The sequence below is a fragment of the Globicephala melas genome, chromosome 5 (genome assembly GCF_963455315.2).
Source record: "Globicephala melas chromosome 5, mGloMel1.2, whole genome shotgun sequence".
Lineage (NCBI taxonomy): Eukaryota > Metazoa > Chordata > Mammalia > Artiodactyla > Delphinidae > Globicephala > Globicephala melas.
The window spans coordinates 94281957-94305363 of record NC_083318.1 but is presented as its reverse complement, the minus strand read 5'-3'; the positions used below and the strand labels follow the sequence as shown (position 1 = coordinate 94305363).

Genomic DNA, 23407 nt, shown 5'->3' with positions numbered 1-23407 from the left:
GGTTTGGAAACAAACAATTGACCCAGGAAGCATGGGTACTGGCTTACTGACCCAGTAGGCATGGTAGGTACAGAAATGCCCACGTGCCCTAGAATAGAATACTAGTCTACTAGTCAAAGCATCTGGCATGCTGTGGCAGTCACTATGTTTTGAAGACAGAATGGGGCATACAAACTCATCTGGCAGAAATTTTGAAAACATCCCCTCCAGACTCTGATAAAATTTGTCAATTCCCTTCGTTGTGCCATTTTTCTCCTCACCTTACACCAAAAGAATAAATTTCTAACGGTAGCCTAGAAGGAAATAAAGTTGAGGTTATCTTTCTAGCACTCCTCAAATGACATTATAAAATGAGAAGAGGAGGAAAATAAAATGGGCCCTACTTTTCTGAATTCGGAACCGAGTTCCTGACATCTACTATCTAAGGGAAAAGGGAGGGCTAAATAGTAGTTAGAAGAGCCTGACGAGACGCCGCCACCCCGCCCTCCCCGCAAAATCATGGAAGTGGAGCATTACCTGAGTCTCAGACTTTTCCCTCAACTGAACTGCAGGCTTCTTGAGAGCATGAGCTAGACCTTACACCCGTGTCCCCTGCATTAGCAGGCAGATCCTTAACCACTGTGCCAGCAGGGAAATCCCGGAGTCTAGCTTTTACAGCAGTTTGAAGTCTGTCCTCCAGTAAATAGTAAAAACCCGATGAAAGATCAGCTTGTTCTGAACCTATTTTTTTTGATGTCCAGAGTAATCTGGTATGTTACCAAAGCAACATGCAGGCTCCCTCATCTGCATAAGGCAAAAGAAGACCCCCAAACCAGGAAACAAGGTGTTTTCACCTGGGTTTCCCCAAAACGCAGGGGCCTGAGGCAAGGGTTTGCATGCATGCAGCTAATGTGAAAGTGATCCAGAGGAACAGGAGTGGGGACTGGGAGAAGCTTAACAGCGAAAGAGGAAAGCTATCCTAAAGGATGGACCAGTCACCCCTGAGGGCTGGGGCCCATGTGGACCCTCTGATTGTGCCTCAGAACTGTCCAACTTGGTGACAAAAGAGAGAAGTATTTATCTACCGGCTTCTATCCCCCAGCAGTCAGAGGTGAGTCATGCAATGGTAACTCCCTTGGACATCCAGATATGTACATAGGTCAGAACAGCGAAGCAGAACACTACAGCCGAGAAGCCTGGGGCAGAAAGCTGTGGAGATGAGGTCTACACCTGCCAGAGGTTAGCACAGCACAGCTGGAATAAAAGGGTGGCTGAGAGGAGGGGAGCCGGTACACATCTCATCCAACGGATCCAAGGAGCAGTTTCCACTCCTTCGGTCAAACGTCTCTTGAGCTGTGGGGTCTGTGCACAGCGCCAGCCCCTCCCTTAAGCCTGTCAGTTAGAGCTAAGAGTGCATGAACGTGGTCAAGGTTATCAGAACATATTGCTTAAGGTAATGAGGCTTTTGTAAACATTCACAACTAGATTTGATCATTCCTCTTTATTGAAAAAAAGTAACCTGGGGCTGGAGGTGCACCAGAACACTATGTAGGTGGCACATAAGTGTGGTAGGCATTATTGCTGCTGGAATTCAAAGACAGAAAAGTCACCAAAACCTGGGTTGGTGAACGGAGGCTTCAGGGAGCGGGTATGTTGGATCTGTGCCTCAAAAGTGTGCCCTGACAAGAAAAAGGGAAGAGTGCACATTTCAGGTGTGTGAACAAGGGAAGGGGCAAATGCTCGCCTCCTACTGGGTAGAGTGGCGGGGGTGGGGGGGTGGCAGTTCTGCTTTGAGCCCAGTCTTAGGTATAAAGCAGTTATTATTTCAGTATTCGTTTGCCTTTTACCGAGGACGAATGTTTCATGCATCATCGTAAGCACCTGGTGTAATACCGCATTTAATCCTGTAAACCTCTGAAGAAGGTACTGTAATTATTTTACAGATGAGGAATGTGAGGTACACGAGGTAACTTGTCTAAGGTCACAGAGGTGGTCAAATGGCAGAGGCGATACACTAGGAGGCCAGCAGTCTGGCTCTAGAGCCCACATTCTCAACCAAAATGCTACATACAGTCCTCTATCCCTATCTGCAGGGACTGCATCAGCGGCTGGCTGAATCCAGACACGGAGGGCCAACGATACTAGGCCACTTTATATAAGGGACTTGAGCATCTGCAGATATTGGTACCCGCGGAGATCCTGGAACCAGTCCCTGCAGATACTGAGGGATGACTGTACTAGTACCTCTCAGCAGAGAGAAAACAAAGCACGGAAAAGAAGGGTGTCATAGATGCATCTGCATTTAGGAACAGACAAGGCTGGGAAAAGACTGATTTGGAAGCATCCTAAGGGAAATAATTCTATCAAGCAGTTGGAAGCCCTAATAGCCTCAAAACCATTTCCCAGAGAGTACAGTCCCAGAGTTGGGGCCACCAGAGACTAGCACAGAAGGTCTTTGAGAAGGTCACCACTCATCCCTTATTTGGTGACGGTGCTATTGGAAGCTCACTGTGAAAGAATAGGAATCATCATACTCTCTGCCTTCAGTTCATTCTGGCGGCTTAAACACACACAGACACTCTTTCTCCCTCTCTCATCATTCTACCATGTCCAGCTAGAATCAGAGTAGGCCAAACAGACTGAGAAAAATCATGACAGACAGGGAGACAATTTTACAAAATAATAAAGACGCTTAGCTCTCTAGCAGATGCCCTGACTACGAAGCTATGGTGAACTCTTACTATTCAACACCATCACTGGCTCTCCCTAGGGGAGGGTTCACTTCCCCATCCCATCCAGCTTGGCCAAGTGACTGGCAGAGCCACTCTCTGCAGAAGGATTATCTATCTCCATCCTGTTGAATTTAGGAGTAACCATTTATTTTGGTCAATGATGTTCATGTGCAAGTGACCCACCCAAGAGCTTGAAAAGTCAGTTCAGGGTTCAGCAGGCCTCTTCTTCCTCTGCCACCAGATTGGCAATGTCCAGAGAGAGGACAGAACGTTCCCTCAGCCTGGGTCCTAGGGTCAGTTCAGCATGGAGCGGATCTCAGAGGATGGAACAGACAAGGACCCTGTGTGAGAAATAAACCTTTGCTGTGTAAGCCACCAGATCCTGGGACCAATTTGTTACCTCAACATAATCTAGTCTAACTGACCAATACAAATGGTAGGTCTGTATGCACACTGGTCTAAGAACTGTTGGTTCCAAAGCCAAGCTCTCCCACTAACTGGCTGTACCAGACTAGATAAGTGACAACTTCTTTGTGCCTCAGTTTTCTTGCCTATATTACTTCTCAGAAATTTTGTGAGGATCAAGAGAGATCATTGTCTTGACAGTAATTTAAATAGAAAACACTTAAAAATCAAGACGCTGCACAGGTTTCCTATACCTGACAAAGAAGCTGGGAGTCAAGCCTTTTCCTTCCAACAGCAGGTCTGAGTAAGTTTAATGGGCATCCTTAATGAGATTCATGAAGTTTATATTGGCATGAAAACAGTACACAAAGGAAGATGAATGAAAAAGGATTAAGTCTTAACAGAACCCTGGCTTTTAAAAGACTCTCCTCCTGTTTTCATAGGATCCAGTCGGGTTTTTAGTTTTCTTTATGGACAACACCAACTGACACTTGCAGTCCAAGGTGGGAGGAGTCCTAGCATTCCACCCCACCCTTCAGGACTCAATTGCTTTGGTGTGTAAGGAAGTAAGACTTTTAGTTCTACATCTTGAGGAAGAGCTCCATACAGAAAACTAGACAGAGGAAGGCCTGGTGATGTTGTCACTCCTCTCTGTGCCCTTCCTCAGTCTTTACTTCCTCTGTTCTTTGAGGGCTTGATTTGGCCATGAAAGAAATCAACTCCCCGAGCCTTCCCTGAAACCTGAAGAATTAGTGCTCTGAAGATTTTCAGTGTCTTCCATCAACCAAGTCTAAGAATCTGGGATATCCTACGTTGTGGGTCGGGTGGATAGCATATAAAATATTTAAAGAGCTATGTAGTAAGTACCCGTGTCTTGAAGAATGAACTGCAAAAGTGATGTGGTCTCTTCCCACCACCTTCTCGGCCTCACGTCCATCCACTCTAAGCCATCATGAATGCTGATGTCCCTGCTACACTGGATTCCCTTAAGAGGCTCTGCCTCACCTCAGAGCTTTGCACATGTTGTTCCCTTGGCTTGGAACACTTTTCCCTAGCCACCGCCCCACCTCACTTTCCTTGCTGAGACCTAGTGCTTGCTCATCCTTCAGAGAAATTTGATGAGCATCGGGGATGGCATCTCAAGGACTCACGTCATAACCTCAGCACCTACACAAAGAAAGTGCACAAGATGTATCTGATAAAGCAGATGGATTAGGAAGCCAAGAATGACTACTGATGCATTAGGGTGTTGACAGTTGTTTTGTTTTTCCATTTCTAACCTATCTATATTATTGTAATTCTACTTCTACAAGAAAAAAGAATTTGAAAGTAAGAAAATCATAAATTCTTCCCAAAGGAATGTTACTTAATTATCAAAAACAGACACAATTCCACAAGGACTCAGAGGCAAAAAATATACAAATCAATTTTCACTGCAAAGTAAAGGAGCTGTTACCGTGGAGGATTCCTGGACTGAATGTCAATATTATGACATAGTATGAGTGTGTTTCGTGTTTGGTAATTGCAATCATTGTTGCTTTTGTTGTGGTCACCCATTTACAATGCTTGGTGTCAGTTTATTTATCTCTTGTAAAAATAAAATACAGTGTGTGTGTGTGGAAAAAAAACAAACAACAGACACATTTTATGTTAGGTATATTTTCACAACAATTTTAAAAATTAAAAAAAAAAAAAGCAGGAACCAAGCTCCCCCTTGTTGGATACCAAAGATGTCCTTTTGGAGCATGAAGCCATTCCTACCTCTCCACCCCAGCCTGGCCCCTGAATCAACACATCACCCTCCAACCCACAGGGTCCTAGTGCAGCAGGTGGACCGAACGCATCCACACAACTCAACTTTCTGCATCCTTTGACTTGAGCGATGCGCTCACCCTCACTAGCACGGATCCTGAAAAGGTGTTTCTAATGCCTTGGCTCTGGTCATATCAGGCAACAGACTCCTGATTTCTCCCTCAGGCCAGGCGTGAGACAATGCAAACTTGATTTTTAGATCACCAGCATTCTTTTTAGAAATCTGTCTGTTTCACCTTAGCCCAAGTCTTGTTTCTATGTTCAACAGCAGCCGCATTGATGGGCTGCCAGAAGGCCTGAGCGGATAGGAGAGGTATTGTTTAGTTGAAAGGGGGTTTTCTGTCAATCTGGATTAAAACAAACAAACTAAAAAAAAACAAAACAAAGGGGGTATCAATTATATTGTAAAGTAGTTCTCTTTGGGAAAAAGGATTGAAGCTTTAGATCTACTGGGTCTTTGTTTAAATAATCGTTCAGCTTGGCTGACCCCAGTTGAGACAGTTTAGCTAAGGCGACGAAAGACAGTTCCCAATAAATGATAAAATCCAAGAGCAGCCCCTACCCTCCCCCCCAACCAAGTTTAAGGCCCTATAAAGACAAACGCAGGCACAGAAAACCCTGATTGTAGCTTGCTCCGCAGGGAGCCTAAACCCGAAGTCATCATCAGCTGTGGCATCATCAGTGTAATAAACACTGGGTCTGTTGGTGATCAATCAAAGCACGCCATCCAAATCATTCATTCCTTTGTCTGGACACAGACATAGCAGGGCCCCTGTGAAAGCACTAAGCATCTGTTTCCTCGGTTATACAAATGTCCAAATAGTCAGACAGAGTACTCCCGGGCACACAGTTTGGCTTCTTAGTAGCAGTTTATATGGTATGGGTTATGCTTCCAGCTGTAAACCTCAAAAAGTTGATGAGAATCATCTAAGAACTGTTACATCAGGACGATGGGATATGAGTATTGTTTTCATCTTTTAATCAATTCCTTGGGTCAGTTTTTCATCGTGATGTAGACACATCATTTTTAAAGAAGATACTTTAGAAGAGAGAGAAATCATCTACAGCTTTCAAAAGATTTAATCCTTCTCCAGGTCCAAAAGCCACAGCCCTCCATGTAGGGGCCACATCCTCAAGTCATAGAAATGGCAATTTCACAACAAAGGAAAATGACATTTCGTTGTCAGCCCTCACCCTCCTGCTGAAGACAGACCATATCTTTAGGAACTGCCTATAATGATCCTCGAATAGATAAGATCCTTTAACCTGCATCATAGCTGTTGAGTCAGCAATAGGCACATAATTTCCTTTCTCCCGAAATGGCTTACATACGCTATTGAAGTTTGTTTCTGTGATACACACGGACACTAAATCTCTCAGAAAATAAAAGCTCCAGGTAAGAAGGAATTTCTCTGCTGTCCACTACTGTATCCCTGGCACCTAGAACAGTACCTGGCACACAGGAGGTGCTCGATAAATAGTGTTAAATAAGCTAATGAATGAACTTGGATTTCCATTCCTTTGGGCGCAGTGGATAAAAGGATAATTAAACTTGTTTCTTGAACGATATCATAGGGGAATCTCCACCACTGGAAAGACTTAAACACTTCTATTAGGGATAATGTAGAAAATATTTCTTTCTGCATTGGGGAGGAGGCTGAACCAAATGACCTCTGAAGTCCCTTTAAACCCCCAGACCTTATAACTTGATGAACACCACTCCTTAAAAGAGAGGATCAGCTACTTAAAGCCTGTTCCCAGGTAGAGTTAATTACCATGCTCGGATTAAAACAAAGATAATAGCGGCCCTGGGACTTGGATGCCAAAATACTAACTCATCCGTAATGTGCACATATCCCTAGGGGAGAAATGCTCTTGCATCAGTCACACTCTGGAAACAGCAGATGTGCTTCAGGGGCTTCTGGGAGCCAAGTTCCAAAACCCACTCCTGGGAAAATGGAGAAGCTAGGGGTTGAGATTAAAATGGAAATAAACAGTATCACACCAGACTGAAGCTTCTGTTTCCCAGCCAACAACAAATCCATTTAAGAAACGTCTGAATTTAGCCTTGAAGTTAAAATGGTTATAACTGAAGATAACCACGTCATAAGATAGAAAATACTGCATTTGATATATAAGGATTTTTGCCCAGTGAAATGTCATATGTACCTGAGGTATCACACTCAGAGGTTCAAGTTCAAGAATGTCTGTCTAAAGTTGAGGGCAAGTTATTCTGGTTGAACTTTTTCTTCAATCTGAATGAGAGAGGCAGTTGGTAGGGGAAGGAGATATGTTCACGTTTTCCTAAACAAAAAAAATCTAATTCTAAAGGAGTAACTAGGGAAACTCCATTCACAATCAACTTTGGAGTGATTCTTTTCTATCAACACATCCTTCCTTTCTTTTGTTCAAATGGTAGAATAGATACGGGAAAAGGAGGGGCAGCGATTTCTACCATGAAGGATTCTGTGTAGAGACCCTGGGGCTGGGTTTGGAGAATCTTCTGCATTCACTGGGGTTGTTTTGAAGACCTAACTGCAAACACTACACTTAAAACAGGAACCGAATGAACAAAGTGAAACAGTTCAACAACTCCTTGGAAAATGTATGAAAAGACTTTTTAACTTTGTAGTCAACTCCTGATCACCCCTACAACTCGGTCCAAAGAAAAAACAGTCTTCTGTTTCCAAACTGTAAGTAACTTAATCTTAATTCTAATGACAACAGGGAATGTGCAGAGAAAGCAGTTACCTCCTCTGTACATACACACTTTGTAAAATCGCCTCTATTTTTTGAATGAGAGAGGTCTTACACAAGAATTCTGTGGAATTAAGCTCACATCTGGTTGGCAGACCTGGTGTTGGACATGATTGTGGCCACACAACTAAATCTTAAATCCACATACTGTTCCTATTTAACTGACATATATGAACTAATTTATAGAAAATGTGCAGCAAATTATTTCTTCCACCTCCCCCATGCCTCAAGAATGCACCAGCAATAGGTGTTACTGAAAGACACCCTGCCCACACACACACAGAACATTTGCATATAGCCACTGTCCAATTATCTAAAGCAGATATTGTTATTTATCTGAATCTGTGCTCTGTAAATGTGTGTGTGTGTGTGTGTGTGTGTTGGGGGAGGGGGGTGGGAGTAGTAATTTAACCAGATAAACTTGACCTCTCTGGACCTCAATATTCTCACCAGAAAAATAAAGGGATCAGCCCAGAGACTATGCAACTTCCCGCAGTAACAACAATCTATGACCACTAATTATCAAGAGGAGACCTGAATTCTTAAGTGTTTGTCATTAAATATTAGAGTTTAAACTACCTAAAAGACCCACAGTTACACTTCAATATGACCACTGCACACTTTCTGACGGTGGAGAACGTCTTTGAAAACATCGCGGCAGCTGAACCACCAAACCGGGTTAGAGCACGCTGAAGGACTCCGCTAATTATGGGGGAGGGGTGCAAAAAGCGACTGTATCTGGAGGAAGAGTTGGGAGAAGGGCTGCGGGTTTGAGAGCACAGTCTTGCAATTTGCATTTCTGGGCTTGCAGAGCTTCCAGTATCTCCGCGAGACTTTGGTCTGTACCTGCAAAATCTCTCAAGCCACCACCTGCAGCTACACAGTTGTGGGAAGGGGAAGAAGAGGAAAAGAAAAGGAGGTGGTAGAGCGGGAAGAAACTCGCTCAAGGAGCCCACAAAGCCCGTGGGGCGAAAGTGACTTTGAACAGTGACAAAGAAAAGAGGAAAGAGAAAGAAAGAGGACTCCGCCTTTCCCCACCGTCTCTGCTCCTTTCAGTAAAAAGGGAAGGCCGCCGCCGCCCCTGGCCTCCGCCTTTCACCCGGGATGCAGAGCCCCGGCTGAAACCGCACCCTTTAAGTCCGGCTGCCCTCGGGCCGGGTCCAGAGTCGCTGAATGAGCTTTGCACCGCCGGAGGCGCGGCCCCTGCCCCGCCGGCAAACTCGGGGACTAAGCATCCCCCTCCCTCCCTCCCCGTCTCCCTCACCCCGTCCCGGGGCACCCGATTCTCCACGCACCCGCCACCCCTTCCTCTTCCTCGCGCGCCCGCCTCTCCGGCCCGCCGCCCCCGACCTTCCAACCGCAGAGCATTTTTAAACTTCCACCCACCCCGACAACGGGGCCCTTTGAAAACTTTGTGTATCTAAGGCTTTTGTCCACATCCTGGGCAGGGCCCGGTCACCAGCGTGGGTGCCTGAGGGTGTCCGGGATCTCACAGTGCACAGGGGAAGCCACCATGGAAATCCCACCCCTTTTTAATTTTTTTTTAACACATGAAAGGATGCTCAACATCACTAATCATTAGAGAAGTGCAAATCAAAACTACAATAAGGTATCACCTCACACCGGTCAGAATGGCCAGCATCAAAAAGTCCACAAACAATAAATGCTGGAGAGGGAGTGGAGAAAAGGGAACCCTCTTGCACTGTTGGTGGGAATGTAAATTGATACAGCCACTATGGAAAACAGTATGGAGGTCCCTTAAAAAACTAAAAATAGAACTACCATACGACCCAGCAATCCCACCCCTTCATTTTTGACCCGCTTCTACAACCGCGTGACACAACGCTTGGGTTAACAATTCCCACGCCCTGGTCGCCCCTCGGCGCGGGGGAGCCGGGAGGAAACAGCCCCCCCCCCGCACCCGGCGCCTTTCTGGACTGTCACGAGGGGAAAGGTGTGCGCGGGGAGAAGGAGGCAGCCGAGAAACACCGTGGCCAAAAGGATCCTCTTAAAGAAAAAATAGGCGAGGGGTCCTTTTTCTCCCACATCCCGGGAATCGGGGCGCGACGAGGCGATACACTGTTGCATCACGTAGTAGCCGAGCCGCGGGGATCCTCGCCCTCCCCTCAGCCCCAGACACGCGCCCAAATTCATGCACACACCCACAGCTACCGCCGCAGCCGTCCCGAGGCCCCCGCTCCCGGCCCCCAGTATTCCCCGCCGGCCCCCGCCCGCAAGCGGGAACACCCCCAGCGTCGGAGGAGAAGCGGCCGAGGGAAGCGAGGCCCCAGCACTCACAGATGGTCTCCCCACGGCCACGGCCATCGCGGCTGCTGCTCCAGCTGCGCCCGGGTGCCCTCCGCCAACACTAGCTGCTGCTTGGGCTCGGGCTCCCGCTCGCCTCCCCCGCGCCTCCCTCGCGGCTGCGCTCTGCTAGCGCCCGGCTCCCGCGCGCAACCAGCGGCATCTGCTCCCCCCTCCCCACGCCGCCGCCCCTCCCGCTTTATTAGAACAACATGGCCACCCGCCTGGAAGGGACCATTTGCTTCCCCAGGAAGGGGTGTGAGCCTGCGCGCCCGGGCTGAGGCGGTGGGAGGGAAGATGGTAGAGGGGCGGGCCTCCAGCCCTGGTCCGCAGGCCCAGGCTGCAGAGCTCGCGCTTGTCAAATGTAGCGGGCGGTCCCGAAATGACCGTCTCCCGTGCCACCGAAAGCCCCCAGCCTGTGGGCCGGCCGCCACCCCCGTTCCACCAAGTGCTGGAGTCCGAGTAAAAGCCTGGGCGCGGAGGTCCCAGCCCCGGGTCCTGCCACGCGCTTCGCCAAGCTGGTAGCTGGAGCGGCTGCGGAGAGGGAGACCGGACACGGGCGAGACAGGTCCACGGGGACAGCATCTCGCGGAAAGTTAGCCCCAGGCAAGCACGCCCCAACCGGAGGAACCGGCTTGGAAGGGGAGCGGGCCACTAGGGAGAGCGATGGGCGACCGAGGTGGGCTGGGCCGACCCCCGCGAGGGAAGAGTTCCCCTCCACAATTCTTCTCTTCCTAAGGAAAAGATTAAAAGGCAGAGAGCTGGAAGCTGTTACTGTAGCGTGCGGCCGGGTAGGCGACCACAGTGGAGAGGAAGAGGCGGTAGAAGTTGCTGCGGCGGACGACTAACCTTAGCCTGCCGCAGAGGAGGAAAAGGACGCCCCCGCCGGAGAATTAAAGCAGCTGTTGACTGCCCTAGAGCGTGGGGGCCGAGGCCTCCCCCGGCTGTAACCCGAGAGCTGGGCACACGTGAGAGCTCCGCCGACTACTCTTTTTGATCGCTGGAGACTGACCGGACGACCCGGAGGCGGGCGCGCGGGCCTGCGGCTGTGGGGCGCGGCGACGGCGCCAGTCTGTGCGACTCCGAGCGCGTGGGAATGGGAAACTGCTCCGCGGTGGGGAAGGACTTTTCCCGCAGATGTCGGGGGCGTCGCTGCGTGTCTGTGTGGAGCGCAGAATGGCAGGGTCCTGGTGCAGGCCGGGTGGCGCGGCACCCCGGCAAGAGCTGGGCGGGTGAGGTGTGCGGGAGGTGCTGTCGATCCCCGCGGCCTCTCTTAGGGTTGAGGAGGGAGGGGTCCACGACGACGAGGTGATTGAGGATAGCTCCCGGTCGGGGGCCGGGAGCCAGTTGGATCCAAGCGCAAGGAAGGTGTGGTGAGGCGATGAAGGGCTGTCATCAGCCCACGGGATTGCGCCCTTAGGGAAAATCCTGGCCTATTAGGTGACACACAAACCACCTTTTTTAGCCTGGGGCACCTCAGAGCCTGACCTGAGACTTCAAGCACCCAGGCTCCTCCAGGCCTTGCGTCTGCCGCTCCTGCTGTCTCTGCCCCCCTGAGTCGCAGGATTCAAAGGCGCGCCGCGTCGCCTTTGGCTAAGGGTGGGTGGGCTCCGGGCGCGCACCCAGCTGCAGCGAGGCAGACGCTGGGTTGCCCCGGGAGGGGTCAGGGGGCTAGAGGCCACCCAAAATGAATTACACCCGCAGCATCCTGGTGGGACCGCCAGGAATGAGAAAACGATGAAAGTACACTCGGTGAAAGAAAGATGAGGGGCTCTTCAGCCTGTGGCCCAGACCCTCAGAGCCCTAACTTCTTCAGTTTGGACCAGTTTCTACCCCTAGACTTCAAATCTTTTGAAGACGAGGACCACCATTTTACGTCATGCATGCATTAGGCACTCTGTAAGCGTTGAGTTACGATTACCAGGTGCGTGCGTGCTATGTAAAGGGAGGGGGAAAGAAATACTTCGGTCTGCAGCTGTCTGTATATGGACATTTTTTTCCTTCTCCCAGAGAGAGGATTACACAGCGGCACTGCCCATGGACAAGAGGTCTCAGGTAAACCCTATGAAAAGACAGCTCCACAGGCTGCCAACTGGATAAGGGCAGTTACAAACCAACTCTCCATTTTATGTTACATAGACCAGACCAGACCAGACTGCAGGATTTCATTCATTGTTTTTAATTTTATTTACTTATTTTGTTTGCAAATGCTTAGGTTGAAAACAGCTGATTAGTTTTTAAGCATGTGAACTCCCTACCTTTGTTGGTAGGTTATTTTATTTATGCTCATCGCAAAGCTTAAAGTCACTTATTCCAACATCTAATCTGTTTGAGGAAACCCTTTTAGGATAAAATCATCAGTTTACCCAGCTTCTGCCTGATTTTTTTTCACTGACTAGGAGGAAGCAGTGCCTTAAATTACCTCCTTCCTTGTTTTTTTGGCAGGTAGGCGTGTGTGTGTGTGTGTGTGTGTATTTAATAAATATACAATTTAAATCCTTTCAACCAAGGAAGGCTATTTCAGAATTTCAGTTCTCATTTTGAAGTTAAGTATCATTCTACAACCAGACTACCTAGATTCAAAATCCTGGCTTTACTGTTGATACTTCACAGCTGTGTGACCTTGGGCAAATTACTTAACCTTTCAGTGCTTCAATTATCTCATCTTTAAAACCTGTTTAGTAATAGCTCCTCCCAAGTAGAATTAATAAGAGATTAGGTTACCTTTTAATTCTGCCCAGCACTGTGCTAGGAGCTAAAAAAAAAATTTTACTGAGGATGCCTCTCTGACACAGTCTGCTGAGAGACAGACGTTTAAACAACTCCAATAAGTAGGGCAAATCTTAGAAAAGATGTATGAATTATGGGATTTCAAAGCACAGTAGAAGGAGCTATTCACTCCCTGTCAGAACAGGAAAGGCTTCATCAAAGAGTTGGAGGAGGGGCGAGAGCAAGGAAGACATTCCAAACAAGGGAAGAGAATGAGCAGAGATTCAGTGATTTCAAAGGAAATGATGCTATGGGAAGGATAGGTCATTTGGCATTGCTACCATGTAGCAGCCTTAGAGAGAGCCTGGTAGAGTGGGGAGAACACAGCACTTGGACTCCAGATTATCAATTATGAGCTTTGTGACAGGGAGCATGTGAGCCTTTCTTAATCTCATTTTTTCCTACTGCAAAATAGGGTAGTAATCGTGAGTTCTGATGGAGGATATCCACGTTCCTGCCCACAGGAGAACCTGAACTTAAAGGGCTTTCTTTCCCTTAGATTCAGTTAGTTGAGTTCAGGCAACGGGGAGCAACAGCAATACAACAAAGAGTCTGGGTATTTATTCCCTAAGGCTCCCTTGCTATGGCATGACTGCAGGCTGGCTACATCTGAAGGTCACAGTTACTCTAGGTTATTCTAGGGTAAACCCCTTGTGGTTTCTCTACATTTTGCCCACACCTTTGCAAGTAGCCTTTTCTTAAACTCTACTGAAATTATCCAATAGGAATGTACCGTCTCAACCTTAACAGATTCAGTCCATCAGAGAATTGTTTTGCTCCGAGATAACTGAGAAAACATAGGTATGCTATTATTAGAATGACCTATAACTTATTGTCCAAACTTAGAAACTTTAGAGACTGAAAAAGAGCATTGGTGCCATTAGTAACTACACTAGGACAATAGGCAAAAACCAGGACTTATGGTCACCCTAGCTATTATTACAAGTTATTAATTGAGAGGTGATCATACTAACATACAGAGATTATGAGTACGATTATAAATGTCTCAAGGCAAGAGTGCTTATTCGTGTTTCACAAAGTCTGATACATTCAATGAATGTTGAGCTGCATTGGAATGGAGATGAGGCTAGGAGCTATGCTACCAAAAGCCTTTATTGCCTTACTAAGGATTTGGAATGTGATCCTGTGGGTAATGAAGAGCCAAGGAGGTTAACCATATATTTGCATTTTAGAACTAAGATCTCTACTGGGCTTCCCTGGTGGCGCAGTGGCTGAGAGTCTGCCTGCCGATGCAGGGGACACGGGTTCGTGCCCCGGTCTGGGAAGATCCCACATGCGGCGGAGCGGCTGGGCCCGTGAGCCATGGCCGCTGAGCCTGCGCGTCCGGAGCCTGTGCTCCGCAACGGGAGAGGCCACAGCAGTGAGAGGCCCGCGTACCGCCAAAAAAAAAAAAAAAAAAAAAAAACAATAGAAAAGATCTCTACTGAATATTTGACATTGTTAGTTATGCCAGATCTGTTCCCTTCTTAATGGAACCCCAATTTGCTTGGGGAGATTTTCCAACGAATGTTCCACCTTGATGGAAAGTCAATGCCTCTACAAGAGAGGTTCCTAAAGTTGCTTTCCATCAAATCCTTCCTCTTACCACCAAAGTATATCCAAGAGAGCATGTGATCTAAGCGTGGTCAGTCAGACACTGTTAAGTTTGAATCTTGAATTAAGGACCCAAAGTCAGTACAAATTGTTAGAGTTCATGCATTCCATAATCAATTTTTATTGCTTGTTTCTGTGACTTGCAGTCAAACAACCCTAACTAACACATCACCTTGATTCCAGTAAAAAATGATAAATGATGAATTAGGAACACTATAAGAGACAGGGAATAAGTTAGAAGCTATTACCACTTTCATTTCAAACAGTATAACTGACAACAGATCCTGAACCCCTCCTGCAACATAATATATAAAGATGTTCTAATATTTTAAAACATCCATATTGGAGAGGAAAAAGTAAAGCTATCTCTAGTCACATAAACTTGTATATAGAAAATCCTATGAAATCCACTAAAGAATCATTAGAACTAATATGAATTCAACAAGGTTGTATTGATAAAAAATCATTACACAAAAATCAGTTGTTTTTCTACACACTTGCAATAAACGATCCAAAAATGAAATTAAGAAAACAATTTCAGTTACAATAACATCAAAAAGAATGAAATATTAAGGAATAAATTTAACAAAAGTACAAAACTTCCATTAAAAACATTGCTGGAAGAAAGTTTTCAAAGTCTAAGTAAGTGGAAAAACATCTCATGTTCATGGATAGGAAGACTTAACGTTGTTAATATGGCAGTACTCCCCATACTGATCTACAGATTTATCACAGTCCCTATCAGAATCCTAGCTGGCTTACTTGTAGAAACCAATCTGATTCTAAAATTCATATAAACTTTTAGGGACCCAGAATAGTCAAAACTTGGACTCCCACTTCCATATTTCAAATGTTACTACAAAGCAACAGTAATCAAGGCAGTGTGGTACTGGCATAAGGATAGATATAAAGATCAATGGCATAGAATTGACAGAAATAAACTCAAGTGTTATGGTCAACTGGACAAGGCCATTCAATGCGGGAAAGAATAATCTCTTTCACAAATGGTACTGGGAAACTAGGCAGATGCAATAGAATAAATTCCAATCCTTATCACCTACCACATACAAAAATTATTTCAAAATGTGTCAAAGATCTAAATGTAAGAGCTAAAACTATATAAAACTCTTAGAAGAAAATATAGAGCTAAGTTTTCATGACGTTGGATTTGGCAATAGATTTTTAGATGTGACATCAAAAGCACAAGCAACAAAAGACTATCAAAATTTAAAACTTTTGTGCTTCAAGGACACAAGAAAGTGAAAAGACAACCTACACAATAAGAAAAAATATTTGCAAATCATATATCTGATAAGAGACTTGTATCTAGAATATATAAAGAACTCTTTCAACTTAATAATAAAAGATAATTTTTTAATGGTTAAAGGATTTGAAAAAAACATTTGTCCAAAAAGATGTACAAATGGCCATAAAAGATCATGAAAAGATTCTTGACATCATTAGAAAGAGATGCCACTTAATATCCACTAGGGTGGCTATAATCTTTAAAAAAAATCATGTAACAAGTTTCATCAAGGATGTGGAGAAATTAGATCCCTCGTACACTGGTGGTGGGGACGTCAACTAGCACAGCCACTTTGGAAAACAGTTTGGCAGTTTCTCAAATGGTTGAACATAGAGTCAGCATATGATTCCACAACGCCACTCCTAGGTATATACCCAAGAGAAATTAAAACGTATGTCCACACAAAAACTTATTCACAATAGCCAAAAGGTGGAAATAATCCCACTGTCCATCAACTGACGAATAGATAAAATATGGTAGATCCATTCAATGGAGTATCGTTTGACCATAAAGAGGAGTTAAATACTGTTAAATAGTACAACATAGATGAATCTTTTAGACATTATGCTATGTGAAAGAAGCCAGCCACAAAAGATCACTTATTATATCATTCTATTTATCTTATATGTCTAGAATAGGCAAATCTATACAGAAAAAAATAACAGCTAGCTGCTCAGGACTGAGGTGGGATGAAGTGGTACAGAAGTAATAACTAAGGGGTATGGGATTTCTTTTTAAGTGATAAAAATGTTCTAAAATTCATTATGGTGATATATGAGGTTCCAGTTGTTCTGCTGTCTACCAGCAGTAAGTATATTCAATTTTTAACTTTTTAGTCATTCTAGTAGTTTTGCAGTGGTACCTCAAAGTAGTTTTAATTTGCATTTCTCCAGTGACTAATGGTGTTGAGAATCTTTTCATTTGCTTATCTGCCATTTATATACCTCTTTGGTTATGTGATTTTTTGCCTGTTTTTTAAACTGGTTTATTTTTATTATTTATTCTTATAGATGCTTGATATATATTTCACATGTATTTCTAAGGTTTGTCGTTTCATTTTCTTACTAGAATTTTTTAAAAGAGCAGAAATCTTTATTTGATGGAGTATAACATTGATTTGTTTCCTTTCATGGATTGTGCTTTTGGTGTCTATAAAGAAATGTGTCAAATCTGTTTTTCTTCTAGAAGTCTATAGTTTTAGTTTTTACATTTATGTCTATAATCTATTTTGAGTTAATTTTTGTATATGGTGTGAGATAAGGACGAAAGATTATTTTTTCACATATGCAATTTTTCCAGCTTCACATGTTGAAAAGATGATCCCTTCTCCACTGAATTGCCTCTGTACTTCAGTCAAAAATTGCTTAAGTATATATGTGCTTGTCCGAACTCTTCTGTTTATTGGTCAATGTGTCTATCCTTCTGCCAATACCACATTGCCTTGATTACTGTAGCTTTCTAATAGGTCTTGAAATGAGGGAAAATGAACTCTCCAACTTTATTCTCTTTCAAAATTATTTTGGCTAATCTAAATCCTTTGCCTCTCCATATACATTTTATAATAAGCTTGTAAATTTATACCAAAAAATCATAGTGGGATTTAGAATCATTAGGGAGAATTAACATCCTAACACTATCGAATCTTCCAGTCCATAAACATGATATATCACTCCATTTATTTCCACTGCTTGCTTTCTTTAATATTTTGGAGATTTCAGCATACAGATTTTGCATGTATTTTTTTGGTTTTTTTCCTTTTTAATAGTTTTATTGAAATACGATTCACATACCGTACAGTTTATCAATTTAAAGTGTACAATTCAATGGTTTTTAATATATTCACCAGTTCCAATCTCACAGTTTCCTCCCTTTGTTCCTTCAGTTCTAAGAGTGGTAATGACTCCTTTTTTTCTTTAATAAATGTATGTATTTATTTATTTTTGGCTGCGTTGGGTCTTTGTTGCTGCACACGGACTTTCTCTAGTGTGGCAAGAGGGGGGCTCCTCTTCGTTGCGTTGCGTGGGCTTCTCAATGCGGTGGCTTCTCTTGTTGCAGAGCACCGGCTCTAGGCACGCGGGCTTCAGTAGTTGTGGCACGTGGGATCAGTAGTTGTGGCTCGCGGGCTCTAGAGTGCAGGCTCAGTAGTTGTGGTGTACAGGCTTAGCTGCTCCACGGCATGTGGGATCTTCCCGGACCAGGGCTCGAACCCATGTCCCCTGCATTGGCAGGCAGATTCTTAACCACTGCGCCACCGGGGAAGTCCCCAATGACTTCTTAATGTTATTAGTCTTTGGGTGCCTTGCCATCCCTTATTTGTTATACTTCAGTGCTTCTCGAATTTTAGTACACATGAATCACTTGGAGATCCTGTTAAAATGCAGATTCTAAAATCAGTAGGTCTGGTGTGGGGCCTGATAGTCTTTAGTTCCATCAGTCTCCCGGGTGATGCTGATACTGCTGATCTGGTGATCATACTAGACTAGCAAGTGTTAACAGTTCTACTCTTTATTTAAGGTATCTTTTTTTTTTTCATTTGAAACATCTGCAGTAATGTTTGTTTTTTTTTCCCCCACTGAGACTTTGGTAGATATATGTGGAAACAAAAAAAAATTGAAATTGTCATTTATAAGCTCAATCTCTTTCCCTGTTAAAAGAGTTGTTTAGAAGTTCGTTCTAGATAATGTTAAATTTACCAATATTTCTCAAACTCTGCCCTGTTCCTGCTGCTTTTATTCTATTTGATAATCAGGACAATATATGCCCTCTTCAATCCTTGGCATTTCTTATTCTTCTCTGGTTTCCCAAAGCTGACTAATGCTAACCCATAATCACTTATGCAAAGTCTTTCAGGGATAATTCATTTAGGCCTGGAAAGTTTAACTCACTTAAAGCAATTGATTGTTCACTTACCACATTGGATTTCAGTAACCTTTGAATCACGTTTATACTACATTTTTCATTAAAAAACTTCTCTTTGAGAGAGGAGACAAAAAGTTGTGTAGTTTTTACTTTTCATGGTCATCTGATAGCATTATATCATCAGCATCAAGTGGTGCTTTTCATCCTTTCTTTTCATCCTCTTCTGGCAAGTATTACTTGAAAAGCAAAAAACAAATTTTGAAAATTTCTTGGTATTCTTTTTAAAAGCAAAAATTATCTAAGCCTACAAGAAAGTATCGATCCTTGTAGGCTTCTGCTACTCTTTAATACATGCTCTTTTTAAAATCTGATCTCATTAAGGAGCATCCTGTGAAATGACACGCTCCCTGGAGTATGATGACTTGGCCTGCTGGTCACTGTCCTTGGCAGCCAGCCGGGGTCAGGTCCCATAGTTCTGACATCTCTAATTCTCAGATAATTCCTTTCTCCCTGTAGCCAGTTATTGTGGTATCAGTTATTATTTCTTTTTGTGAGCCTAGAAAATTTATGTAGTTGAAGTCCCTTCAACCACTAGATATTGCCACTGAATTAGAACAGAATCATACATACATACCTGTATATTTGAACAGCCGTATCACTTCTACATTTTCATGTTTTGTCTCAACCTATTCGCTGTCCATCATTCTACCATCCTCAATTTCCACTAGCTGAATAACTCTCTAGTGCATGGGGTTACTCTGTACCCTCATCTCTCTTCTTGTAGACTTGTTCCTTTTGAATGAGGTAAAACTTTCTTTACTTATTTCAACCTGAGTTCCTTGCTTCTTCATCTATCAGTATCTGTTGGGCTTGGAAGAAAAATGTAAATACTCTTTACAAAAGAAGGGGTAACGGCAGCTGGACAGGCAAGAGCAACAGTGGGTATATCAGGATGCTATTTGTATTCAAATACGTATATGAAAGAAGGATATAAGTTCATGGCTGTAGACTTCTTCAAATGATAACAGACAAGGCATTAGGTAAATATGTTTCAATGTTTAAGCATAAGTTAGGGGTCCAGGTAAGGCTCAGAGGGAAATGATCCTTAATACTAAGCAAAATTCTTCTGTTAAGAGAGGAGGCCCATGATGGGTAGACAGTGACCCTCCAGCAAATTCTAAAGTGGAGTTTGGGGTGCAAGATGTTTATTAGAGATGTAGAAACGGGATGAAGCCAGATTGGGCACAAGGGGAATCTGAACCGTAATATAGACCCAAAAAAGCCTCAGCTAACACAGTGGGAAGTTCTGGAGCAACAGAGTTGTACCCCTTTGGGCAGAGATGACAGGTCCTGTTTTATAGCACAGGGAACTATATTCAATATCCTGTAATAAACCAAAATGGAAAAGAATATTTAAAAGAATATATATGTATAACTGAATCACTTTGCTGTATACCAGAAATTAATGTAACATTGTAAATCAGCTACACTTCAATAAGAAATAAATAAAATCTTTGCCTTATTTATTTATTTTTGGCTGCATTGGGTTTTTGTTGCTGCGTGTGGCCTTTCTCTAGTTGTGGTGCGCGGGCTTCTTATTGCGGTGGCTTCTGTTGTTGCAGAGCACGGGCTCTAGATTTGCGGGCTCAGTAGTTGTGGCTCGTGGGCTCTAGAGCTCAGGCTCAGTAGTTGTGGCTCACGGGCTTAGCTGCTCCGCGGCATGTGGGATCTTCCCACACCAGGGCTCAAACCCGTGTCCCCTGCATTGGCAGGCGGATTCTTAACCACTGCGCCACGAGGAAAGTCCCTGATTCACTTTGTTATATAGCAGAAACTAACACAACAATATAAAGCAATTATACTCCAATAAAGATGTCAAAAAAACATCTTTGCCATTTTTATAGTAAAGAATAACTTATAGTTTTTTAAAAAAAATCTTTGCCATTTTTATAGTAAAGAATAACTTATAGTTTTTTAAAAAAAATCTTTGCCATTTTTATAGTAAAGAATAACTTACAGTTTTTTTAAGTTAAATTTATATCACAATTAGTGATTGAATTTTTAAAATATTTTCACTAGCCATTTTTTTCTTTCTTTATAAATTTCCTACTTATATCATTTGCCTATTATTTCCATAAGGAGTGTTTAACTTTTTTTCTTGAGCTAGTTTAACATTTTTTCTAACTTTTAAGTGTAAAATATATCAACCCTTATTATAGATAAATAAGATTCTCTTTCTGGCTGCAAAATACTCCATCATATGAGCACATCAAAATTTATGTAATACTCCCTGGTTATTGAATATTAGGTTGTTTTCATTTTTTTTCTCTCTTTTCTCTGTTTCCTTCCTCCTTACCTCCTTTCTTTATTTTCTTCCTGCTTTCCTCTGTTCCTTTCATTCTTCCTTCCTGCTATTATACAAAGCACAATAAACATCTTTGCATACCTGTATCTACATTTCTATTATTTCCTTAAGAAATGTTCCTGAAAGCGAAATTACTGAATCTATAAGGGTGAATATTTTGAAACTCTTGATACATAGAGTTATTTTTCAGAAAGAACCAACAAATTTATATTCCCACTACCAATATATTGGGATACCCAAGTCGCCATACATTCATAAAAAAAATAATTACTTAAAAATAGAACTACGGTATGATCCAGCAATTCCATTCCTGGGTAAGTGTCCAAAGGAAATGAAAACAGGATATCAAAGAAATATATGCACTCCCATGTTTATTGCAGCACTATTCACAGTAGGCAAGGTATGGAAACAACTTAAGTGTCCATCAATGGATGAATGGAATATTATGCAGCGATGAGAAAGAAGGAAATCTTGCCATTTGCAACAACATGGGTGGGCCTTAATGGCACTATGCTAAGTAAGATAAGTCAGACAGAAAAAGACAAACACTATATGATATCATTTATATGTAGAACCAAAAATAAACTGAAGTTGTAAAAACAGAGAGTAGAATTGTAGTTACCAGGGACTGGGTGTGAGGGAATTGAGGAGACGTTGAAGGGTACAAACTTGCAACCAGTAGATAAATAAGTCCTGGAGATCTAATGCACAGCATAGTGATTGTAGACAACAATACTGTATTATAAAAATCAAAGTTGCAGGACTTCCCTGGTGGTCCAGTGGTTAAGACTTTATGCTTCCACTGCAGGGGGCATGAGCTCAATCCCTGGCGGGATAACTAAGATCCCACGTGCCACGCAGCACGGCCAAAAAAAAAAAGCATTTAAAAAAAAAAGTTGCTGAGAGACTAGACCTTAAACATTCCCACCACAATAAAGAACTGATAATTATGTAATGTGATAGAGGTGCCAGCTAATGCTATCATAGTAATCATACTGCAATATATACATGTATCAAACCAACACATTGTACACCTTAAACTTACACAATGTTATACATCAATTATATCTCAATAAAAATAACTTTTAAAACATAAAAGAAAAAATATTCCCTTCACATATACCCAACACTGCCCAAGGGAAGCCTTTTTGGTCTTGGAGCGAGCCCAGAGGGTTCAAGCCTGTGCAGATAAATACAGAAGTCCTAGAGAGGTCTTTTCAGCTAGCCTGTGCAACTAAGAATTGGTAGTATTGACATACCTACAGCTGCTTGCTACAACATTCATTCTACTCCATTTTATCATTTTTTAGAACTTCCACATAAGCTGTGTCCTTATCCATGGAATTTCTTACAAGCCAAGAATGCATTTTAAATTGAACAGAGATATTAACAGGAAACTACGCATAGGTGTTAAATACATTTGCCTAGGAAAGACATAGACTAAGAAATGATTAAAGGATTCATTCCTGGCATGAAGGAAATACAAAGTATCTGGCATTCTTCTGTAGAATTGTAATGTGAGATAAAGTCAAATAAATGACTTTTTCATGATTAAACACTTGTGGAATCATTGAATAGTAGTCAAAATATATATATTTTTTAATTTATTTTATTAATTTACAAAGTTGTGTTAGTTTCTGATGTATAGCAAAGTGATTCAGTTATATATATATATTTTTTGTTTTGCGGTACGCGGGCCTCTCACTGCTGTGGCCTCTCCCGTTGAGGGGCACAGGCTCCGGACGCGCAGTCTCAGCGGCCATGGCTCACGGGCCCAGCTGCTCCGCGGTATGTGGGATCTTCCCAGACCGGGGCACGAACCCGTGTCCCCTGCATTGGCAGGCGGACTCTCAACCACTGCGCCACCAGGGAAGCCCTATTATACATTTTTGAGTCGGTTCCCCAGGATGAGGAATCAGGAGTCAGGAAGCCTATATTAACTTGTAAGTCTGAGATCATAGAGCTGGATGGTTTCAGCGTAGGACCAGCACTGCAGACTGCCACACGCTGCTCCTTCCACTACAGTGCACGGCCCACTTTGTAAATATATTTAACTCATTACTAAAATTAAAAGATACATATTTATTTTTATTACAAATCTAATATACATTTTAAAGGTAAAATTACAGAATGGCCTCGTTTCTTCTTAGTATCATGAGCCCTCTGTCTAATGGAATCTTAAAGATTGTTCCATATTTATTTCTCTTCTTGCTGCCTAACACTTTCTAGGAAGTCATTTCCTAAATAAAAGTGTTATAACTGAAGTTAAATCAGCAGCTAAAAATAAATGAACTACTTGTTTTAGTCTCTAGGAACCACTTTGGATGAACTAAAGTGTTATTCATTTAGCAAACTAAAACTCGCCTGCATAATTTTACTCATGTTTACCATTTCCTCAGGTGCTATGAACAGGGACTCCTGTAGTTTTAAAATATGAGGAAAGTAATATAAGATGTTTTCTCTAGTGCAAAAGGCAATCTATAAAGACCCATCATAAGACTGTAA

The 23407-nt window shown here is 43.1% G+C and overlaps 1 protein-coding gene and 1 long non-coding RNA gene across 14 annotated transcripts in view; both read right to left on the bottom strand.

Annotated features, from left to right (window-relative positions):
- SEPTIN11 (septin 11) overlaps nt 1–10169 on the bottom strand; it is a 97762-nt gene extending 87593 nt beyond the window's left edge. For 8 of the 13 annotated variants that reach the window (XR_009564047.2, XR_009564046.2, XM_060299517.2 and 5 more), the window contains exon 1: nt 9984–10169. Coding sequence is in view for 9 of the 13 variants with exons in the window: in XM_060299517.2 (XP_060155500.1) it covers nt 9984–10010 (27 nt within the window). In the remaining 4 variants the exon portion in view is untranslated. The remainder of the gene's footprint in view (nt 1–9983) is intronic. The other 5 variants (XR_009564044.2, XR_009564045.2, XM_060299514.2 and 2 more) reach the window with 1 other exon arrangement.
- A 4190-nt stretch (nt 10170–14359) lies between these two features.
- LOC115864352 (uncharacterized) lies at nt 14360–20021 on the bottom strand. The gene is made up of 3 exons (XR_009564048.1): nt 19172–20021; nt 18589–18773; nt 14360–18045 (listed from the first exon to the last, which is right to left on the bottom strand). It is a non-coding gene; the product is annotated as an uncharacterized lncRNA (long non-coding RNA).
- Between the last annotated feature and the right edge of the window lie 3386 nt (nt 20022–23407).